Source organism: Ambystoma mexicanum, chromosome 1q, assembly GCF_040938575.1.
Source record: "Ambystoma mexicanum isolate Mex_15411 chromosome 1q, UKY_AmexF1_1, whole genome shotgun sequence".
NCBI lineage: Eukaryota > Metazoa > Chordata > Amphibia > Caudata > Ambystomatidae > Ambystoma > Ambystoma mexicanum.
Window position 1 is genome coordinate 1242742378 of NC_090922.1, and position 20891 is coordinate 1242763268.

Sequence of the window (20891 nt, forward strand, 5' to 3'; positions counted from 1 at the left end):
TTGGTGAATGGCTGGGCAAGACCATGCGAGATGAAGGAAATCTGCTAGAGGGGTGTTACATCGGCTCCACACCGGGGGGATAGTGGGGTGATGGGAATGTAGCCTGGCGGGGGTGTGGTATGCCTGATGTACGTATTTAAGATGTATTTGTTTATATCGTGTGTTTAGGGATACCTTTTGGGTTTGGGCTAGGATATAGTCCCAGTCTTCATCTCGTATTGTCGTATGTAGGGATTTCTCCCATCTTGTTTTTAGTGCTTTGAGTGGCGAGGTTGTGTCGGATAGCAGGGTCTTGTAGATGGGCGACACAAGCCTGCCCCCTCCCCTTGCGACTGGATTATCCAGTGTAATAGTTGCGATGTTGGCGGTTGTTGTGGAAACGAGGGAAAGAGGGCTTGGGGAGTGAACCCGAGATGGAAATATATGAATGTGTCTAGGGCGGTAGTGGCTCCTCGGCTTTAGCTTGTTCAGGTGTGAGAAAGTTCTTGTCTTCAAACAGGTCGCCCATGGTGTGTAACTGTAGCTTGTTGGCCCAATTCAGATAGACTTTCTCTGAGGTCAGTGGGATTCCGGGGATGAATCTCATCGGTAGGAGGGGGGGATAACCTGATCCGTATGTCGCATCTCTGCGCTATTTTTTCCCAAATTGCAATGGTGGAGAGTACCATGTTTAGGGTAGCATGTGGTATGTGTGTTTGACCTATGATGACTGCTCTTAGCAAGTTCGGTGACGCTAGGGCTCAATTAAGCTGGACGTGGGGTCGAATAAAGTGGATAGCGTACCAGTGGCCCAGGAATTGGGCCCGTGCTGCCCAATAATATCGCTCTAGGTCTGGAAGAGCCATGCCCCCCTTTGCGACTGGTTGGATCAGTGCTTTGTACGCTATTCTGGCTGGTTTGCCCGCCCATGATAGTTCCAGCACCAGGCTTCGTATATGTTGAAGGTATTTTTGAGATACTAGCAGGGGGAGATTTGCAAAGAGGTATAGCAATTTGGGGAGGAACACCATTTTGACCAGCAATACCCGGCCCCAGAGGGTGAGTGGAAGCCCTTTCCATCTGTTGATTTTCTCCTGGCGTTTTTCGGTTACTTTGCCGTAGTTGTCTTGAAAGAGACTTTGGTGGGGTCTGGACAGCTGAATGCCTAAATATACGACGTTGGTGTGTTCCCATTTGAAACCATAGTCATCAAGGGACTCTCAGGTTTCTGAGGTCAGGGGGAATATTATTGACTTACTATGATTTATTCTCAGGCCGGAGAAGGTGCCGAATTTAATAATGTCTAGCATTACTGGATTTAGGTTCTCGATCGGGTCTTGGTTGTAGAGGGCGATGCATATAGATAAATTAATTTGTGTGGGCCAAAGGAGAGGCCTCTGTGTATATGTCGGGCGCAGAGGTCTGAGACAAGGGGTTCCATTACTAGCGCAAACAGTATGGCAGACACAAGGCATCCTTGCCTGGTCCCTCTCAGTAGGTCTATGGGCGTCTATCTAGTTCTTCCCAGGGTTATGTGTGAGCGGGGTTGGTTGTACAGAAGCTTGATCAGCCTGATGTAGCAATTGCCGAGGCCCATTCGTTTTAGGACTTCAAAAAGGAAGGGCCATTCGATGGAATCCAAGGCCTTTTCGGCATCTAGGAGAGTTGCCACCGCTTGTGTGATGGGTCTAGCGCCTCCATGACTCCGAACATTCACCTGATACCAAACGTCGTGTTCCGGCCAGGGATACATCCTGCTTGGTCAGCGAGTACCAGAGCGGGCATCATGGGGAGCAGTCTAGTTACAAGGCTCTTGGCTAGGATCTTGTTGTCGAGATTGATCAATTTGATTGGCCTATACGAGCTACATTCTTCTGGGGGTTTCCCGGCTTTATGTAGAAGGATCACATTTGCTTCACGGAGAGTCGGGGGTAGGGATCCTTTCTCAAGGGCTTCCTCAAAAACCTGCAGCAGTAGGGGTGTAGGGAGGGGGGTAAATTGATTGATTGATATTTTATTTCTATCGCGCTCGTACAAAAGTGTTTCAGAGCGCGACAAGGCAAGGGAGGGGAACAGGGGAGAATAAAACAGCGATCTTACTAGGCCCAGTGACATTGAGAACGCGCAAGTGCATGGGAGAGGGGGGAGGGGAAAAGTGCATGGAAGGGGGGAGAGGTGGAAAGTGCGAAGCAGATAAATAATACATAAATAATAAAGGCAACAAAAAGTGGTTATGCAGACAGCAATTTGCAAGTGCTAGGTTTAAGGCAGCAGACAGGGTAGGTCTGATAAGTGCAGGAAGAAAAAGGGGGGGGGGGCTGTATACTTTATAAAACTCACCAATCAATCCGTCAGGGCCGGGAGCTTTAGTGTTTGGGAGTTCTTTTTATTGCTTGGAGGATTTCCTCTGAAGTGATGGGTTGGTTTAGTGGCTCTCTTTGCGTGGTATCTACCCAGAAGAGTTCGATTTCAGCTAGGTAGCGCATGAGTTCCTCCTGGCTGGCGGTGTAGTTCGATTTGTACAGCTTTTGATAGAAAGCTCGGAATGTTTCTGCAATTTGTTTGTCAGTGTGTACAAGGGTGCCATGGGAGTCTCGCATTTGTTCTATCGACGTGGGTTTTCTGTCTGCTGTTATCAGCCTTGCAAGAAGGGCCCCTGGTTTCTGACCCTCTCCGTATTGATGGATTCAGTGGCCTTGTGCAAGAAATGTAATTTCGCGATCGGCTGAATCTTTAAATCTGTCCAATTCTTTTTTCAGCGTGGCAATTATGAGTGGGTCGGTTGGTGAGGGGTGTCGACATTTGAGTTCTTTTAGGCAGGTTTCGCAGGAGGGGAGTTCCTGTCTTATGAGTTTCAGTATACCATGTTCTTTAGTTAGGCACACCCCTCTTATGTAGCATTTTAGGGATTCCCATAGAGTTCCAACTGATGATACAGAATCCTTGTTTATGTCGAGGAAGGAAACTATTTCTGTGCGGAGTTCTTCTGCGAATACTTGGTCAGGTAATGCCCCTGGTTTGAATCTCCAGTTCCGTCTCCCTACCGATGGATCAGGAGGGGTACATTCGAGTGTGACTGCCGAGTGGTCTCATATTGTCCTTGGGAGGATCTGGCATTGGCTCCATTGTAGTTCACTGTGTGTGGACACCAGGAAATAATCTAGTCGTGAGCTTGTTTTATGGACCCAAGAGTGAAATGTGTAGTCTTGGGCGGGCCCGTTTTGGCATCTCCGGATATCCTCCAGGCCGCAAGCTTTGCAGATTTTGAGAATCTTTAGTGCTGCCTTGGGGGTGGGGGTAGATGTTGCAAGGGACTTATCCATCGTCTGATCGAGTGTGGTGTTCAGATTGCTACCCCAAATGATAGTTGCTGACCCTGCTCCCTCCAGGTGTGCCATTACCCAGTCATAGTAGTTTGTCACGTCGGTGTTGGGGCCGTAGGAATTCACAATGATGATCTCTGTTCCTTCCAGGATCCCTCGTATTAGGAGTGCTTGCCCTCTGTGTCTTTACTGGATGATAGTAACTTGAATTTCATACTTTTATTGATCAGGATGGCCACCCCACTGGAGTATGAGGAAAAGTATCTGTGGCAGCCCCATTCTCGGGCCCAGCGGTTCTCATTTCCTGGGAGGAGATGGGTTTCCTGGATCAGTGCGACGTCCACCTTATGTCTCCGGGGATATTGTGTTACTTTCCTGGTCTTGGTAGGGTGATTGCACCCTCTAATGTTCCATGTGGCTAGCTTGAATGTAGTGGGTTGGTGTCTTGTTTGACTTGTTTGTTAGCAGAGTAGTCGATGATTGAGGTGGACCACTGTTTAGCAGGTTGGTGTATAGGCACATTTAGTCTTTGGCCTGGTGCGTTTCTGGTGCACCAATCGGGATCCATTGTGGGCCAGCGGTGGGGCGCGGACTCCTGGTTGGCACGTTTCCCAAACTGTAAACAACTTCCCTCCCCGGCAGAAGCAAACCCCCAACTCGCCTGTTAAATTTCCCCTCCCTGAACCCCAAAACAGCTTGGGGCGCTAGTGATCTTCCAAGGGCAGGTGCACCCTATACCCTATCGCTGTTGAAGATTCCAGGGGATCAATTGTGTAGAATAGATTTGGTCGTTAGTGTGTGGAAGGAGGCGTAATGGTGGGTCTCCACCAGCCCGGTCCCGTCTGGGGGTTGTCTCGGGTTATTAACTGCAGGCCTGCAGCCGAGTTTGTCGAGGACGGAGTTCGCTTCCTCAAGCGTGCTGAAGAATTGGGCCTTCCCGTCATGCTGGATGCGTAGTTTGGCAGGATATAACATTGAATAGAGCAGTTGGTTATCTTGTAGCTGCCCTTTCACTCCGGAGAATGTTCTATCTTGCGCCTGGACCGTCTGGGAGAAATCCGGGAAGAACTGTATTTTATCGCCATCGTAATTCAAGTCTCCTTGCTCCCTCGCCAGGCGTAGGATCGTGTCGCAATCTTTGAAATTAAGGAGTTTGGCTATGATCAGGCGTGGGGCTGCATCCGGAATAGAGCAGCTGGTGGGTACTCTGGGCACGCTCCACTACGAACAAATTTGATAGCGCGGGACCTTCATATAGCTTTTTGCAGACGGATTCGACAAAGTCTTCAATTTTCTGAGTGGATCGATGTTCTCTTACCCCTATGATCCTGATGTTATTGCGGCGGGATCGCCCTTCGAGATCCTCATTTTTAGCCATGACAGTCTTGATTTGAGTTTCTAGTGTTGACATCCTTGTCACCAGGGAGTGTGTGTTGTCGTCCAGGTCGGATATCCTATGCTCGGCCGCATCGAGTCTATCACCATGCTTATCGCCATGCTTATCCAAGCGGTGTTGAATCTTGTCGACTTTGGTGGACAGTGTGTCGATCTTACTATCTATGCTGCCAATGCCAGTGTTAAGCTTGAGGAGGCTCCCCCTGATATCCATGGATTGATCGGTATCGCCGTCCTGGGACATGGTGTCCCCGGGTGGTCATTTGATTTGGGGGTTTTGACCACTGCTCCTGATTCAAAGGTTAGTCTCGTTTGCAATTTATCAGATTTCCTCATTCTGGGAGCTCTGGCGTATGTTGTTTTGGCGTGTCCCCCTGCTTGCTATCCACTGCACGTGTGTGTGAGTTACTTCGTGAGCTGCAGGTACTTATTGGTCCCTGAGGAACGCTGCCAGTAGCTGGCCAAGCCGTCCGTGTAATGCTATTTTCCCAAGGTTTTAGGAGATGAATATTTCAGCTCTGGATGAGCCAATTGTGGCCGCAGGCCCATCTCCGGGAGGCCCCCCACGCCACGGCACTTGTGCAGGTATGGGAAACGAGGCAGAGCCGCTGGGGGTGGGCACCTGGATGGCGGTCCAGTACCAGGCCCCTCAGTCCCACGCCGAGTGTGCAGCACGGTGCCTCAGCGGGGGCCCGGCACCCGATACACTCCAGTGGCGTGGCACAGCTTGGGGGAGCAGCCGCCTGGAGTCACTGCTTGGGGGCAGAAACCTTGAGCTTGTAGCATAGGCGGTCGCCCAGGAGCAGGCCCGCTATCTATGGTTGGGGTAGCTGGAAGATCTCCGTGGGCTAGCGCTCTGTCAGGTCTGTTTAATAGGTGGGGGTCATCTGTCAGGCAGAGGTTTGTAAATTTTCTGCGACCGTATGTCTGATCCCTGGAAGCAGTGATTTCAGGATTCATTTAGGGTGCACTGCCAGAGCTCACCAGGGCGTCGCCATCTTGGTCGGCTCTCTAGCGCCCTCTTGCTTCAATGTACTCACATCAACTAGCCCACTGCTCTGGAGTAATTTGCAGCCTTCATTGTACCACCTATAACCAGGACAAGTAGCTGACCATACAAAATTCCCCTAATGCATTTTGAATGTTCGTATTCCCAGATTCACCCATAAAAGGCTTCATGAAAAAGGAACCAAACCTCATCCTTGCCTGAGTTTCAAATTTAGACAACCCTAATTCCAAACAGAGAACACTATTTGGTTTGTTTGTTTGATATTTACCCTGTGGGTGTTACGCTCACCTGGCTCCCACAGAGGCGTCGATCTGAACTGGACAGCTGCGGTCTCCACCAATGTGACGCGTAGGGCCGAGATGACGGACTGGACTGGACTGGCCCACCTAGCTTCATTTGCTTGGCCCGTAGGAATATTCTTCTGCAAATGGAGAAAGGGAATTAACCACCCGTGGAGTTGAGCGTAAATCCCCCCCACCTCTGCTGTTCTCCCCACAGATCACCTTTGATGTCCCCTCTTATAGTCTCACCTGATGGTTTGAAAAGATGAGCTCTCCATCCTACATTGAGCGCAGGGGCGAGTTGATAACCAGTTGCTTCACTGGCTTGAAGGAATTGGTGAGTTCCAGAACAATATGACTCCGAAAAGTATGTAGTTCGTAAGAGTTCACATGTATGACTTTTACTCTTGTCCGATTCCTTGCAGTTTGCAGCTTGACCCCAGCGAAGAGTTCCTCGTGGTACCGGACGAAGTTCAGGTAAGGATTTGGCTTATCCTACACAGTTCAATAAAATAAGGCCAGAATATAACCTGTTGTTTGTTCCCTTATTCAGGTGTGGAGAGAAAATCTGAAGTTCGGGGAATTATGCCTCCGGCGGTAAAATTAGGTAAGTCTATTGCGGTGAGGAGAGTTCCCCTTATTTGTCCCGTTGTCTCACCTTGTTGTCGTTTTGTTCCCCTTAGGGGCCGGGGTATGGCGAGGATGCAATGGAGACTGCGCCGACCCGTGAAGAGGAATAGTACCCCCGGCGGTAATCAGGTAAGTCTATGGGGGTAGTTACTATTGCCTCTGTTTATTTCCTTGGCTCACCTTTGCTGTTCTTGTGTTCCCCTTAGGTGCCAGAATGCAGTGGGAACGTGCAGAAGGATGTGGTGGATCGTGAGGATGCTGCGAAGGCCGGTGAGTTCAGCGCGGCGCTGCAGCAGGCAAGGCGGCGCGCGTAAAATGCTTCTTTCTTCCAGCTCGAAGGAGCGGTGGATCCGGAATTCAGGTAAGGATCGAAGGTTTGCTCTTATTCTAATCTTTTCTCCTTCTGTTCCTCCCTTTTTCTAGGAGCTGCAGACTCGAGGCGGGCGTGGCAGAAGACTGGATGCAGGCTTGCAGACACGGTGAACATTATGCTGCTGGATGCAGAATAACGCGAAGCGTGTGCTGCTCTTCGGGCGTGGTTTAAATAGCCTCCAAAGTAGTCCCAGGTAAGTATTCCTCCCCAGCCCCACCTAAGTAAAAAATAGTCCCTAAGTAAAATAGTCCCTTCCAAGCCTCATTTGGCTTGGAGCTCTGCAGCATGGTCTGCACCAGGTAAGCTTGCAGCATGGTCTGCATCAGGTAAGTTCTACTCTACTCTATGAGCCTGGTGCCTATGGCGCCAGGACTGACACTCCATATGAGCCTGGCGCCTATGGCGCCAGGACTGCACCCAAACAGCCCCTAGCAGGAGTTTTTGGGCTTGCTCAAAATAACTTGATGCCTGCTTCCGGGGTTGCTGGACCTGGTCTGGTTCCCCGGGGGTAGGCATCATGACAGTGGGAGGCTTGTTAGCTTTTTAAAATGTATTCTGTACATCAAGATTGGTGCATTTTGCATACACCCAAATTTCGCTTGCATGAGACAAAACATTTGTCATTTTATACACCTCAGCAATTATTCAAGATGTGCCCACCAAACCCAAGATAAAATCTTAAAAGTCAACCATCCTTGTCTGGGATTTCTGGCTTATCATATCTAGATGTATGTCCATTTCCTAGTTTGTTTTAAAATAAAACTCCTAGATGAGGCACCATTTCAAAATTATAAATAGTAATCTTTCTTTTTATCCCTCCCGAAAACCACCATTTTTGTTTTGTTCATATTCAGCATTAACTTATTGTGTCTAAAATAGTTCTCAGGCATAATTTAGATTTTGCTGCAGTCCCGCCCAATGTTAAATTCATTAAGGCTGTATAATCTGCACATATTAAAGATGCAAAGGGCATCTTCCCCAACAGAAAAATGTAGCCCTGTAGATAATGGGTTGAAATCAGCTAAACATAAATTGAATAAAATGGGGGCTAAAACAAAGCCCTGCTTTACATCTTTATTTGTGGTAAAATCATTTGAAAAACTCACCTAATGACTAAATCTAACTCCTGCATGAGTATTCATATACAATTGCATTATCAATTGGAGTAGCCCAGGTGGGACCTTCAAATCCATCATCTTTTGCCACATAGCCCCCCCGTCAACTAAGTCGAATGCTTTCTCAAGGTCCAGGGAGGCTACATATAACCTTAACCCTCTGACAAAACAATATTTTTCTATCAGAGTGTTTAAACTAAAACTGTGATCCATGGTTGAAAATCCTTCCCTAAACCCTGATTGCGAAGAATATAAAATATTATTAGAGCACACCCACTCCAGGGTTTGAAATTGAGATTTGCTGAGCAGGAGCAAAAACCAGCTCCTGGGTGTGGGGCATCACCCTGTATGCAGGTGCTACCTCAGAGGCATGAGGAGCTACCAGAGATGCCCCTTTTTGTCCATTTTGAATGAACAATTGTGTTTAAATGTATATTAAATGTGTTCTAATTCTTCTTTATTAACATTCTCAAATACTCAAAAGTTAATGCCACATTTACATGTTTGGAAGGCACAAGTTGGCCCTAGGAGCCAGAATTAGCTCCTGGTAGCTGTTGGTTTCAAGCTAACCATGATCTACTATGCAAGAAGCAGGAGTTAAATAGCTCCCAGCTCCCCTAAATTTTCGAACCCTGCACTCCTCCAGTCAAGATTTCAAACACTTGTTAAACATGTTACTCATTATATCTAGCAAGGAAATGGGGCTATAAAAGTGCAGATCATTAATAGGATTCCTCTTTGAAAAATCGGGACTATTATAGCATTTCTCCAAGAGATTAGAAATGTGTCGGATCAACTAATGGCATTGAAATGTTTAACCAAAATGGGTGTCCACCTTTCCGAACACCATTTTAAGTAATCTGACCTCAGTCCATCTGGCCCGGCAGCTTTACCGGACGGAAGACCCTTAACACAATTCAATATCTTTTCTTTGGCGAAGACAATATCACCTGCTCTAAAATCTACAGAGGTAGCCATTTCCACCAAATCAGGGTCATAAAAAGAGATTTGAGAAATCAGTTAACCAACTTTCAGGAGAGAACGCCTATGTCATGTTCATTCAGGGATTCAAATCCCCTAGCTACTAACCTCCAAAAGATCTTAAAGTATTTTGAGGAGACAACCTTCTCCATTTGCTCCCATTGTTTCAGTGCAAACTCTCCCTGGTTACGCTGTAGTAATTTTTTGTAATAATTTTTTATAGCATGTAGCTGTCCTTGACTCAGTCCTCCACCCTTAACTGCTTTATATATCACACCTTTCATAGTTCTGCACTCATTAGACAACATTGCCTTCTTCGCCCCTTTAATGAGATTTCCACCATAGCTATTACAGAAGTTGTTACATTCATGATTTATTGCTTTAACTAAGACTTCTTAACATTTAATAAATATCTCAATATCTACCTCTGGCATAGCATTTAGATCATTAACAATTTCACCAATTTGAATTGAGTAGATCATAGTACCCATCTGTTCCTGACAAAGCTGATAGGAGGTTGTCTGAAAAGAAACTTGACAATCAAGGAGAAGGGTCACCTGGGTTATGGAGAGTACTGCTTCTTCCAAACGAGAGACAAGGGACGGCCCTTAGAGCCCGTCTAAGAATTTCTAATAAATCCCTGGGAAACATCTCAGGGAGTTGGAGTGTTCTTGAGGTCATCAGTGATGCAGTACTTACTTCAAACCCACAACCATTCAGCAATCAACTTAAAAGTAGAATGCGTTAATATCTGCCAAGGCTTAAACTGAGATCTGGTGTAGACAAGGACAAATGGTAGAAATTAACGCCTTATGCCTTCAGGACTGTCAAACACAGTCCCACTTTGACAACCATTAGAACAAGCTTGAGACATACTGACAATGAAGAAGAGCTGCATGAACAGGTATGAGCTAATGCTAATTATACAACAGTTAATATGTAAAAAGGAATAGTGGCAAAAACTGAATTACGTTTAAAGCCAGGAAACGAGAGTATTAGTTAAGTCTTAAATAAAAGTGCACTTACAAAATTCATATACACTGTGCTACTCAATACAGGCTAGAGAGAAGGCAACTTCATTCCCACTTACTTCCAGAATCTGGTCACCAGCCCAGAGTCTTCCATCTCTCGCTGCTGCTCCTTCTTCATACACTTCATGTATAACTATAGCATCCTTCAACAAAAATAAAAAGGTATTATTTTACAACAAAATAAACAATGGCATTTTAAAGTAGGCAATGAAATCCCTTAAAGTACACCTGAAATCATAATTAAGACTCCTCATTTTCCGTTTTTACTGATTTCTACACAATCTGATCGCAGTCTGAATTTATATGCAAAACTGTTTGTATGGAAAAAAGGAAAAATATGTCTTTCTGCAGGAGGCTGGTTCCATCTTGTTGTTTGGGGGAAACACTGGAGAGGAAGCCTGAAGGCTGCCTAGTGCCCGGTGACAACCCTGGCTGTGCTGAAGAGGGAAACTGGAGGGAGCACAGCTGAACCCAGAGGAAGAGAAGAGGCCAGTAACCCTCCTATTCAGGCGTCCAGGGATGTTGGAAGAAAGGCAGCCGAGCTAGCCTATGGAAGTGCTAGGTGTAGTATGTTGCTTGTATTGGTGCACAGATGCAAGCATTGGAATGTTGCCTGGTGACTGGAACCTACTCTACATCAAGGTTCCAGTGGAGACAGTTGGGACACACAGGATGGGAGATAAACTTGAAAGGATGATACTGTACCAGCTCCTTACCTCCCTTTATATCTTGACCCTGTAACAAATAACGCTACTTTCCTTTTTATATACTTATGGCTCCAGCGTCCTTCCTGACCCACCTTATGAACCCAAATACTACAAGTGGCGACGAGGATGTCTCTTCAGGAGTGGGTCCTCAGATGACAGACGGGGGCCCAGCGGTGTTGGCGCCCAAAGAGGAAGAAATGATGAAGAATTGCGCCCAAGAAAAGCGGATAAGTGAGCAGAGCCCTGACTACGTAGCATAAGTCCTGTTGGGGATGTGACACATTGTCCCTTGCAGGCAGCCAGAGAAGTGCTGAGCTGAAAATGCCCTTTTTCATAAAGAAAAAAAAAAAGGTACTGTGACTTTGAAATGGGGCCGGAAGGCTGTCTGCCATAAGTGAAATTGCAGAGGAGTGATGCAAGCATTTGGGCATGAAGCAGCTTTTATTATTATTATGGAGACTGTGGCATAAGCACGTTCATTAATGACACTGCATACTGGAGAGTATTGAAGCACTGCTAATTGGGAAAGCTGCAGGTGCGATGCAGCGTGTGCCCATAACCTGGGACTTTTGTAATTGTGCGCGCCGCCCATTGCGAGAAAAAAGGGGCTTTGTGAAACTTTCTATAGTGTGCAGTAGTTGAGACCATTGGTAAGGTCATTAGGCTGTGGATCTATACAGCAGGGCTACCGCAATGAGAATGATGACGTAGGAAGCATTGTGAAGGAGGATGGTCAAGCTCCGAACGCTGTGTGTAAATGCGTTCTTATTCGTTTGGCAATGAGCAGAGCGATGTCCGTTTCTTTCCCTGGAAGGTGGATTGAGAAACATTGAAGGAAAGGCCAACCGAACGTGGCCTAATGCAGTGACGTACATGGAGGTGTCAGATGCTGGAAGAAAAATATTAGAGGAAAGGTCACATGTATGTGGTTGGCCCAACGTGATGACATTCAAGATGAAGCAGTGTTCCCGAGTATTGTTGCGTGTAAAAAGTAACGTACATAGTTATGGAATTGTTTCGAGCAAAGAAGAAATGTGGCCACCTGTTTTCAAAGAAAGGAAAAAAATGCCCTTTCAGTACTGTGAGGAGCGACGAAGGAACAGAGGTACTGTTTAGTGTGTTCCCGGTTCGAATTGTCAAGTCAGTCGAGGAAGTCCTGCAGTTTGGATGGCCTCGCGCAACGGAAATAGTTATCGGAGTAGAGGTGTAAAAAAAAAAACAGAGAAAAGCCATTGTTTATCCATTGTGTAGCTGTGGTGTTGCGACCGAAGCGAGTTTATGAAGTGCTGTCTATTTTTTGACAACATGGCAAGCGAGTGAAATATGCAGCAGTACCTGTGAACGTAATGTTTTTTTTTTTTCCAGACATGAGGTTGGAAGCAGAGTAAAGTGTCAACGTGCCATTTATGGACTTTCACTGTGCGATATGTTTAAACAGGTTTCAGTGACTTAAATATCGGTTTAATGGAAAAATGGAATTGTGTTTATTGTTGAAGCATGGTGAATGTGTTATTATGTTAAATACAGGATTAAGATGCAGTGTGGATGATTGGCACTGTGGTGAGTGGTTTTAAGGGGAATATTCATAAAGTATATTTCGCTTCCTAATACTATTTACTTTTCAGATGGACAGTTTTTAACTTGTTTTATTTGCAGATGGACTTTATTTAAACACTTTGGAAATTATATGATGTTTGTGTTGTGTGCTTGTTGTCTGAGTGAGTGGGTTAGACTTAATTGCATTTGAGGATTTTTAGGGCTTTAAGAAGAAATATGGACTTTTAGGATGTATTGCAATAACGTATAAAAATGTAATGTAGAAATGTTATTATTGATGACAAGCCTTGTTTATATAGGAAAGTATGCACTACATGCTTTTTTTTTTTAAATATTTTATTGATTTTATATTTTAGAAAAACAAACAACACACAACACAATACAACTGTTAATTATTTACAGAAACCACAAAAGAAAATACGAGAAAGGGAAAAGAAAAAGAAAAAAAAAAAAAAAAAAAAAAAGAAAGGGAAAACTCCCCCCACACCCCATCAAGCCAGAGCCGGCTCCCTTGTATCCTCAGTCGGGGCACCGTCAGGAGAAACATTGTCCGTAGGCACATCTTCAGAATTCTCAGAGTCGTCCAAGCCCTGTTGTGGGTTGGTCATAGAGGCCACCAATTGTCGCCAGGCCAGCAAGGGCCCTATCTCCTCCTCGCCCCCTCTAGTGACCGCTTCAAACCAGACCACGGATTCAGCCTCCGCCCACCTCACAATGTCCGCCCACTATAGTTCCACTCTCGGCCTGCTAGCCGATTTCCAGTTCATGGCAATCCTGCGTTTGGCCAGAACATATGCCAGGTCCCTCAGCTTGCTCAGGTGCCTAAAGTGTCTGGGCCTGGGGAAGATCCCAAGCATACATGACCAGGCAGATCCCACGTCCAACACCACTCCCCCACTTGCGAGCTTCATCTTGACCTCCTCCCAAAATCTATACACTTCCGGGCAGGCCCAAAACATATGTAGCAACCCAGCTTCCACCTCCCCACACCTGGGGCATTTTTGAGTAATCGAGCCTCCGAACTGTGCGATCCTCTGGGGAGTCAGGTAGGCCCTGTGAGTAATGTAGAACTGGAGTTGTTGGAGCCGTGCATTTCTGGACACCTTTTTATGATATCCCAGGACCCTCTTCCACTGACCCTCCGTCATGAGTTCACCCATCTCCTCTTCCCATTCATGCCTCAGTTGGGGCAACTCTTTCCCAGCCTTCGTTCTGAGGAGTTCGTATATTCGTGATATTTCATGCCCACCCTCTGAGACATCATACATAGTCTCAAGGGTGGCATCAGGATCATCTGCCAGTGCCGTCTCCGGCCATCTCTTTCTTACACGTTTTACTAGCCTAGCATGGGTGATGTACTGGCCTCTGTGCACCCCCGTCTCATCCTGCAACTTTTGAAAGTCCAGCGCCTCCCCCTCTCTACATATGTCCCCAAGCGTGGCCAGGCCCACCGGCTCCCAATGCCTGCGGACAGAGTGAAACAGTTGGGTGTCGTTTTCGCACAGGGCCACCAGCGGGACCTGCCAAGATAGTGGTTCTGACTCTCCCATCAATTTCTATGTTCTGTGCCAGACCTCCCATCCCAACCTCAATAGCCACCCTCTTCCCGTCAGTTTATTCCTTTGTAGCCACACCACCTCTCTCAGGAAATATGGGGCCGCATCATCACGCAGCAACCTAGATTCCGCCGAATCTTCATCAGACAACCACCTGGCCACATACAACAGTTGTCCCGCCAGATAATATAGTTCGAAGTTGGGCAAGCCTATACCCCCCTTCTCGTACGGGTTCTGAAGCTTCCACAGGGCCACCCTATTCCTGGAGTTCCCCCACACGAAGCCCCTACACATACTATGAAGTCGTACAAATAGGCTTTTAGGGATCAAATACGGGACGTTCACGAAGAAGTGCAGGAGTCTGGGAAGGACCACCATTTTCAGCAAAGCCGCCCTCCCCATCATGGACAGGGGCAATATGGACCAGAATGTCATGCTGTTCTTGACCCCCTCTATGGCTTTCTCTGTGTTATGCTTGTGCACCGCCTCAGTCCGGTGGTAAATATTTACCCCCAGGTACCTAAACGTGTCGGTCCGCCATGGTATTGGCAACACAGGCAGCCTCTCCAACGGGACGTCCTTGTACCCGCCCAAAGGGAACAGGCTAGACTTCCTGGGGTTCACTGATATGCCCGAGAGGACAGCGTAATGATCCAGTACTTCCAGTACGTACTGCAGGTTCTCCTCCGGGTAGCGGAGGTACAACAGCATATTGTCCGCATAGAGAGATGTTAAGTGGCTGCCGCTGGCAGTGTTAATGCCCACCTCACCGTATTGTTGCCGCAGGCATATCGCCAGCGGTTCCAGCGCAAGTATATATAACATGGGTGACCAAGGGCATCCCTGCCTGGTCCCCCTGCTAAGCTGCCAGGCATCCGAGACTGTGGCCCCAGTCTTGACCCTAGCCACCGGGCTGCTATATAACAACTGGACCCATCTGATATAACCAGCGCCCACGCCGTATCCCTGCAGGGCCGCTTTCAGCCAAGGCCATCTCACTGAATCGAAGGCCTTGACCGCATCCAGCGACACTACCGCCATCTCGCCCGTGTCATCCTTAGTATGGTCGATAACATGGTGCAGCCTCCTATGGTTATCACTGATATTCCTGCCTGGGACATATCCCGTTTGATCCGGGTGGATCAGCTTGCCAATCACTTTCTTCAACCTGTTGGCCAGCACTGCCGTGAGTATTTTGCTGTCCTGGTTTAGCAAGGACAGAGGTCTATAAGATCCACACTCAACAGCCGGCTTGCCTGGTTTCAGTAATGGGACAATCATGGCCTCACGGAGGGACAGCGGGAGTTCTCCCTGTTCGTATGCCTCGTTGAACAAGGCCAGCAGAGGCTGCAGCAGCTCCTGCACGTACACCTTGTAAAACTCACCAGGCAGGCCATCCGCCCCAGGTGCCTTGCACGTGGGGAGGCCCCGGATCACCACCTCCAGCTCATCAGAAGTGATAGGGGCGTCCAGTTCCTCCCGCTCCAGGTCGTCTAGGGTGGGCAGACCAATGTCTTCCAGTGTGTTCAGGATGTCCTGGCTCCTGTCCTCCCCAGTGTCCTCATACAAACGTTTGTAGAACCTGAGGAATTCCTCGTTCACCCCATCCTGAGTGTTGCGAAGACCACCGTCCTCACCACGGATCTCATGGATAACCACTCGGGGGGACTCACTCTTGTACAGCCAGGCCAACAGTCTGCCTGGCTTGTCGCCCCCCGCGTGCAGCCTCTCTGTGTATTTCCTATGGTTCAGTCTACATAGTCGGTCCCAAAGAGCGCTGCACGCCACCTGAAGGTCTCTCATCCTAGTCTTGTCTACCTGAGTGGCATTCTCAAGACGAGCCAGGCTCTCCAGTTCCCTTTCGGTGTCCTGAAGCTCCCTCTCGATACCCCCTTGAAGTCCCTTGGATTTAGAGATCGCCACTCCGCGCACCACTACCTTAAAGGCCTCCCACAGAGTTCCCGTAGAACGCACACTACCCGTGTTTATCTCGAAATATTCCCTGATGTCAACCCTCAGGTCCTCCCGGAAACCCTCATCCTGCAGTGCTTCCGCCCGGAGTCTCCATGTGGGGACCCGAGGCCTAGGGGGTTGGTGTCGCCACTCTACCACCAGGGGCGAATGGTCCGACAATACTCGAGCTTTGTATTCCGCCTCCACTATTTCGCCCGCTATCTCGGCAGTTCCAAACACATAATCCAATCTCGTATATGAGTCGTATGGCACCGCATAATGCGAATACTGCCTCTCCGTGGGGTGGAGTCTCCTCCACACATCCACCAGTCTCAAGTCTCCTAGCAATGACCCGAGCGCCTTGGCCGCCGGCGACATTTTCCCTTTGGTGTCTGCGGACCGGTCAATTTTGGGATCTAAGACACAATTGAAGTCCCCTCCCCACACCATCGCACCCCCTACCAAGGGGCCAAGTTTGCCATAGAGGGATCTAAAGTAGGCTGCAGTATCATGATTGGGGGCATACAGGTTGAGGATGTGTACTTCCCTGTTCTCCAGGAGTCCTGTTATCGCCACCATTCTACCCTCCGGGTCCACTATCGAGTCGAGCACCCGGAACGGTACATGCGGCGCCACCCAGGTGATGACCCCTCTAGCATACGCCGAGTACGTGGCACCCACTACCTTGCCCTTCCACTTCCTCGTAACCACCTCCAATTTCTCCCTGGTGAGGTGGGTCTCTTGTAGCAGGGCTATGTCTATCCGCATCCTCTTCAGGTATAGCATGACTTTGTTTCGCTTGAGGTAACTATTGAGGCCTCGGACATTCCAGGTAACTATGCGAAGACTATCCGATGCCATCGGTTTGGTCTGTATTCAGCCCCGCCCTCCCCACAATACCCCCTTGGTCTAACACTCCGCCGGCTCTTCCGCCCTCGATCCCCATCCCCCCTCCCTGTTTCCCAACTACACACCACAGCAAACAACCCCTCCCATCCCAACAGAAGCCCAGCTCCATCCCTGGATCTCAGGCCCACCCACGTCTGGTCTTATCCCGTTTACAAGGAATAGGACCCCGCGGGGCGTCGCCGATCTAACAGCGACCTAACTAACTAGATATATTACTATTGGGGACAATGGAAGCCTCTTGGAGCTCCCGATCAAGTGACCACGGGTGGGCACGCCCCACGGGCCAGCCAGTCAGTACCACATCATACGCATCACATATCGTACAAATGACTATATTCAAGTCCCAATGTCTCGGCCCCGTTGCCCCAGGCGGCCCAGCCATAAGCTACTTATCTTCCGTAGTCTCTGCCTGGATGCCTGATTCTTGAGGACTGCCCAGCGCGTCTAGCCAGTCCATCGCCTCAGTTGGTGTTTCGAAAAACAGGGATCTGCTTCTGTAGAAGACTTTCAATTTGGCCGGATAGAGAAGCATATAGCGATGGCCAGCTTCACGAAGTCTCCTTTTCACCGCTCCGAAGTGCATCCGACTCCGCTGTACTTGTAGCGTGTAGTCAGGGTAGGCCGTAATCTTGGCCGATCCTCTGTCTATCGTTCCCCCTTTTCGAAAGAATTCAAGCATCTTTTCGCGATCACGGTAGTTCAGAATTTTCGCGATCACCGGCCGCGGGGGGGGCCCCGGGAGGCGGCCTCCTGGTTAGGGCCCTATGAGCTCTCTCAACTGCAAACCCCTGGGTCAGTACCCCGCCGGTAATCTCCTGCAAAAGCATGGATTCCACGAATTCCGTAGGGTCTGGCCCTTCAGTTCCTTCAGGTAGGCCCACGATACGGATATTGTTGCGTCTGGCACGTCCCTCCGCCTGCTCCGCTCTGTCCTCCAGGTTGCCCACCCGTTGCACAAGGGCGTGTAGCTCCTTTTTATGAGCAGCGCAATCTGCTGTGTTCGTGGCCGTCTCCTTCTCGATGGCCCCCGCGCGTTCCGAGACCGCCCTCACATCCAGCCTAAGCAGATTCACCTCCTCCTGGACGGCACCGATCTTGAGGTTTAAGCCTTCCTGTAGCTCTTTCATGGCGAGGCCCAGCTTGGTCTCCCATGACACTTTTAAGTCCGCAATCGCCGCCAGCACCTCCTGTATCGTGCCAGGTGACTCTGCGGTCGTCACGGGGGTCTCTTTGATCTTGCCCCCTTCCGCCCCTGGGGGGGACTTGGCGTAAGCCTCCATCGTGGGCTGTTTGGCCTTGGGTTTCACACCTCTCGTGGTCATAATGTTGTATGAGTCGGGCGGGGGCCCGTCCCGCCAGTCACCGAGGGGGAGTCACGCCACCCAACATCCAAAGCCTGACCCACCACACCATGGGGCATCCAACATGCCCGGAGCACTCCGACCACCAGGCCCACGGTCCTGTCGTTACAGCCACATCCGTTCGGCACTCCTGCTCGCTGGGCCACCGTGCGTCCTAGGCGGCGCTCATGTGTATTAGTCTCCGAGCAAAGGGACGCAAAGGTCCAGCACTCGTGATCGCGACACTGACTTCATGATCCTCGGTGTTCGCAACGTGTCGCCGCCATTTTGTCTTGTCCGCCTGCTCAGGGCTCGTCCCAGTCAATAACAATTATTTCGGTTTCTAAGCCTTCTGAACGTCCCAAACTTTCACAGGATGTAGCGGTGTCATTCACACACCTGGACATCGATTTCCAACGTCGGCCGGCCCCCGTGGACGTACCCCTCCATCAGGATCAAAACAGGATCAGCGGAGCTCCTCCAGAGTGCGACCTCTTACATGGCCGTCCAAGCCACGCCCCCATGCACTACATGCTTTGTGAGTGAGTGTATGCGCAGGTATGAAATATTAGACTCCATGGATTGTGGTACTGTATGTTCATGTGTGGGTGAAATGCGAGGTACCATGAAAGGAAGTGAGAACTAGTGTACTTAGAGTTGATGATGCACTGTATGTTCATAAGGGTAATGAAGTGCATTGTGATGGGAAATATGTAAAGTGATGTTTATGAGATATTGCCTCCTCTATTGGCAGTTATGGCAGGCAGGGTAGTAGCGCACCCAGTGTCTGGCTTTCCTAGTCTTTAGGTGAGAGGGATAGAGTTGTGATATGTATTTAAGTGACCCATGTATGGATAGGGTGCACTTGTAATAGTATTGTGAGTTTTGGGGGCACTTATGGTGTAATGACCCGTGATAGTAAGGGGTGCACTTTGAGGATAGTGACCCATGTTGAGTGCAGTGATGTGTAAAGGGTGTACTTGTGTTATAGTGACGACCCGTGATAAGTAAAGGGTGCCCTTTGTGGATAGTGACCCGTGAAGTGTTTAGAGTGCACTTATATGAGAGTAGTGACCCGATATGAGTTTAGGCCTATGTTTGATGCAGGTGCATCGATTATTTTATTGCATGCTTATTTTGATCTATTCACTTGGACAGGTGGTCTGATCAACCTCCTGTCGCAGTGTTGTTTAACGTACTGTGTCTGTGCAGTCGTTTGTTTCCATGTGATCTTTGTGTCGTTTGTTTCTTTACTTTCATTTTCCTACTTTTATATGTTTCTTGGGGCAGGTTGAGTATGTAAGTGATGGTGCAATCTGCAGGTTCTTTGTTGTGAGAATGAGAGTTGGTGTTGTATGGTATGTTGGTGTATTGCTAAGGTTATAGGATGTTAGTTTGTGTATTTGGTTGGTTGCGTGTGAATGCGCGTTAGTGCTGCGGGTGTGGCAGACCCGAGACTCTGTGTGGCAGGCGGAGTGGAAGGAGTGCTGTATGAGCCGTGAAGGTGATGGAATGTGGTTAGTATGTGGTTTGTGCTCGTAAGTGGCAGTTATGAGATCCAATGGTGGCAGTTCTGGATATATGGTTGGTTTGTGATATTTATGATGGTTGGGGAACGTTAGTTACGCGAATGTAGATGTACGCTGAGAGGGTTGAGAAAGTGGTTAGTAATTGTGAGGGTGATGAATGTTTGTTTAGGTGGTATGATGTGAGTTCTTGTTCAGTGCTTGTTGTTGGTGTGTGTGTGTTTGTTCATAAAGAAAGGGGATGTGTAGTATGTTGCTTGTATTGGTGCACAGATGCAAGCATTGGAATGTTGCCTGGTGACTGGAACCTACTCTACATCAAGGTTCCAGTGGAGACAGTTGGGACACACAGGATGGGAGATAAACTTGAAAGGATTATACTGTACTAGCTCCTTACCTCCCTTTCTATCTTGACCCTGTAACAAATAAAGCTACTTTCCTTTTTATATACTTATGGCTCCAGCGTCCTTCCTGACCCACCTTATGAACCCAAATACTACACTAGGCAACCTGAAATTCCCCAGTGAAGAAATTACTGTGGGCAGCTTGACAACTTATGGAGTGGAAGAGGTGAGGAGTGCTGAGCCCAGTTCAAAGGGGTCGCGGAAGAGACTCAACCCATTGCTCTGAGTTCAAGATACCCAAATTGGGGAGGAGAAAGTAAAGATTCCTCAAGAGAGAGCAAAGAGAGTTAGGATACCCCAAGAGAAGGGGCGAGAGAGAAGATACCCTGGAGTGGGGATAAAAGAGAGAAATACCCAGAGTGGAGAGAAAGAGTGTGAATTTCTCGAGTGCAAAAGCAAAACCTTGGGTGAGGTAAACAAGTGAAAAGAGTTCCCAGAGTCGGGAAGGAAGAAAGACTGAAATAACCAAGCAAGACTTTCTTTGGAACTATGTTTGGAACACTTGGCTATTATGCTGGCATCTGAAGAACTTTCCATCCAGGGGAACCAGTGTGGGAGAAAACCTTAATCAAAAGCAGTTAAGCATATTTAAGTTGAACACTTTAGACCTATGTATACATTTTTCTAGGGAAAGTAGTAGGCTAGAATAGAATTTGGGCTAAGGACTTTGGGCCTCATTACGAGGCTGATCCAAAATCGGCGTTTCTGCCGAATTACAATCTGGCGGGTGGGCGCACACACACTCACCAATGGCGGTAACAGTAATTCTGCCCCGCAGAGTTACCGCTGGATAACCTGTGTAATGACAACATTCCACCAACA

At 48.4% G+C, this 20891-nt stretch overlaps 1 protein-coding gene across 6 annotated transcripts in view; it reads right to left on the reverse strand.

The window, feature by feature from the left end:
* The window catches only part of PATJ (PATJ crumbs cell polarity complex component), a 3332662-nt gene that overhangs the window by 873077 nt on the left and 2438694 nt on the right, over nt 1-20891 (reverse strand). For all 6 annotated transcript variants that reach the window (XM_069642041.1, XM_069642043.1, XM_069642045.1 and 3 more), the window contains one exon: nt 10177-10260. In XM_069642041.1, coding sequence (XP_069498142.1) covers nt 10177-10260 — 84 coding nt within the window. The remainder of the gene's footprint in view (nt 1-10176; nt 10261-20891) is intronic.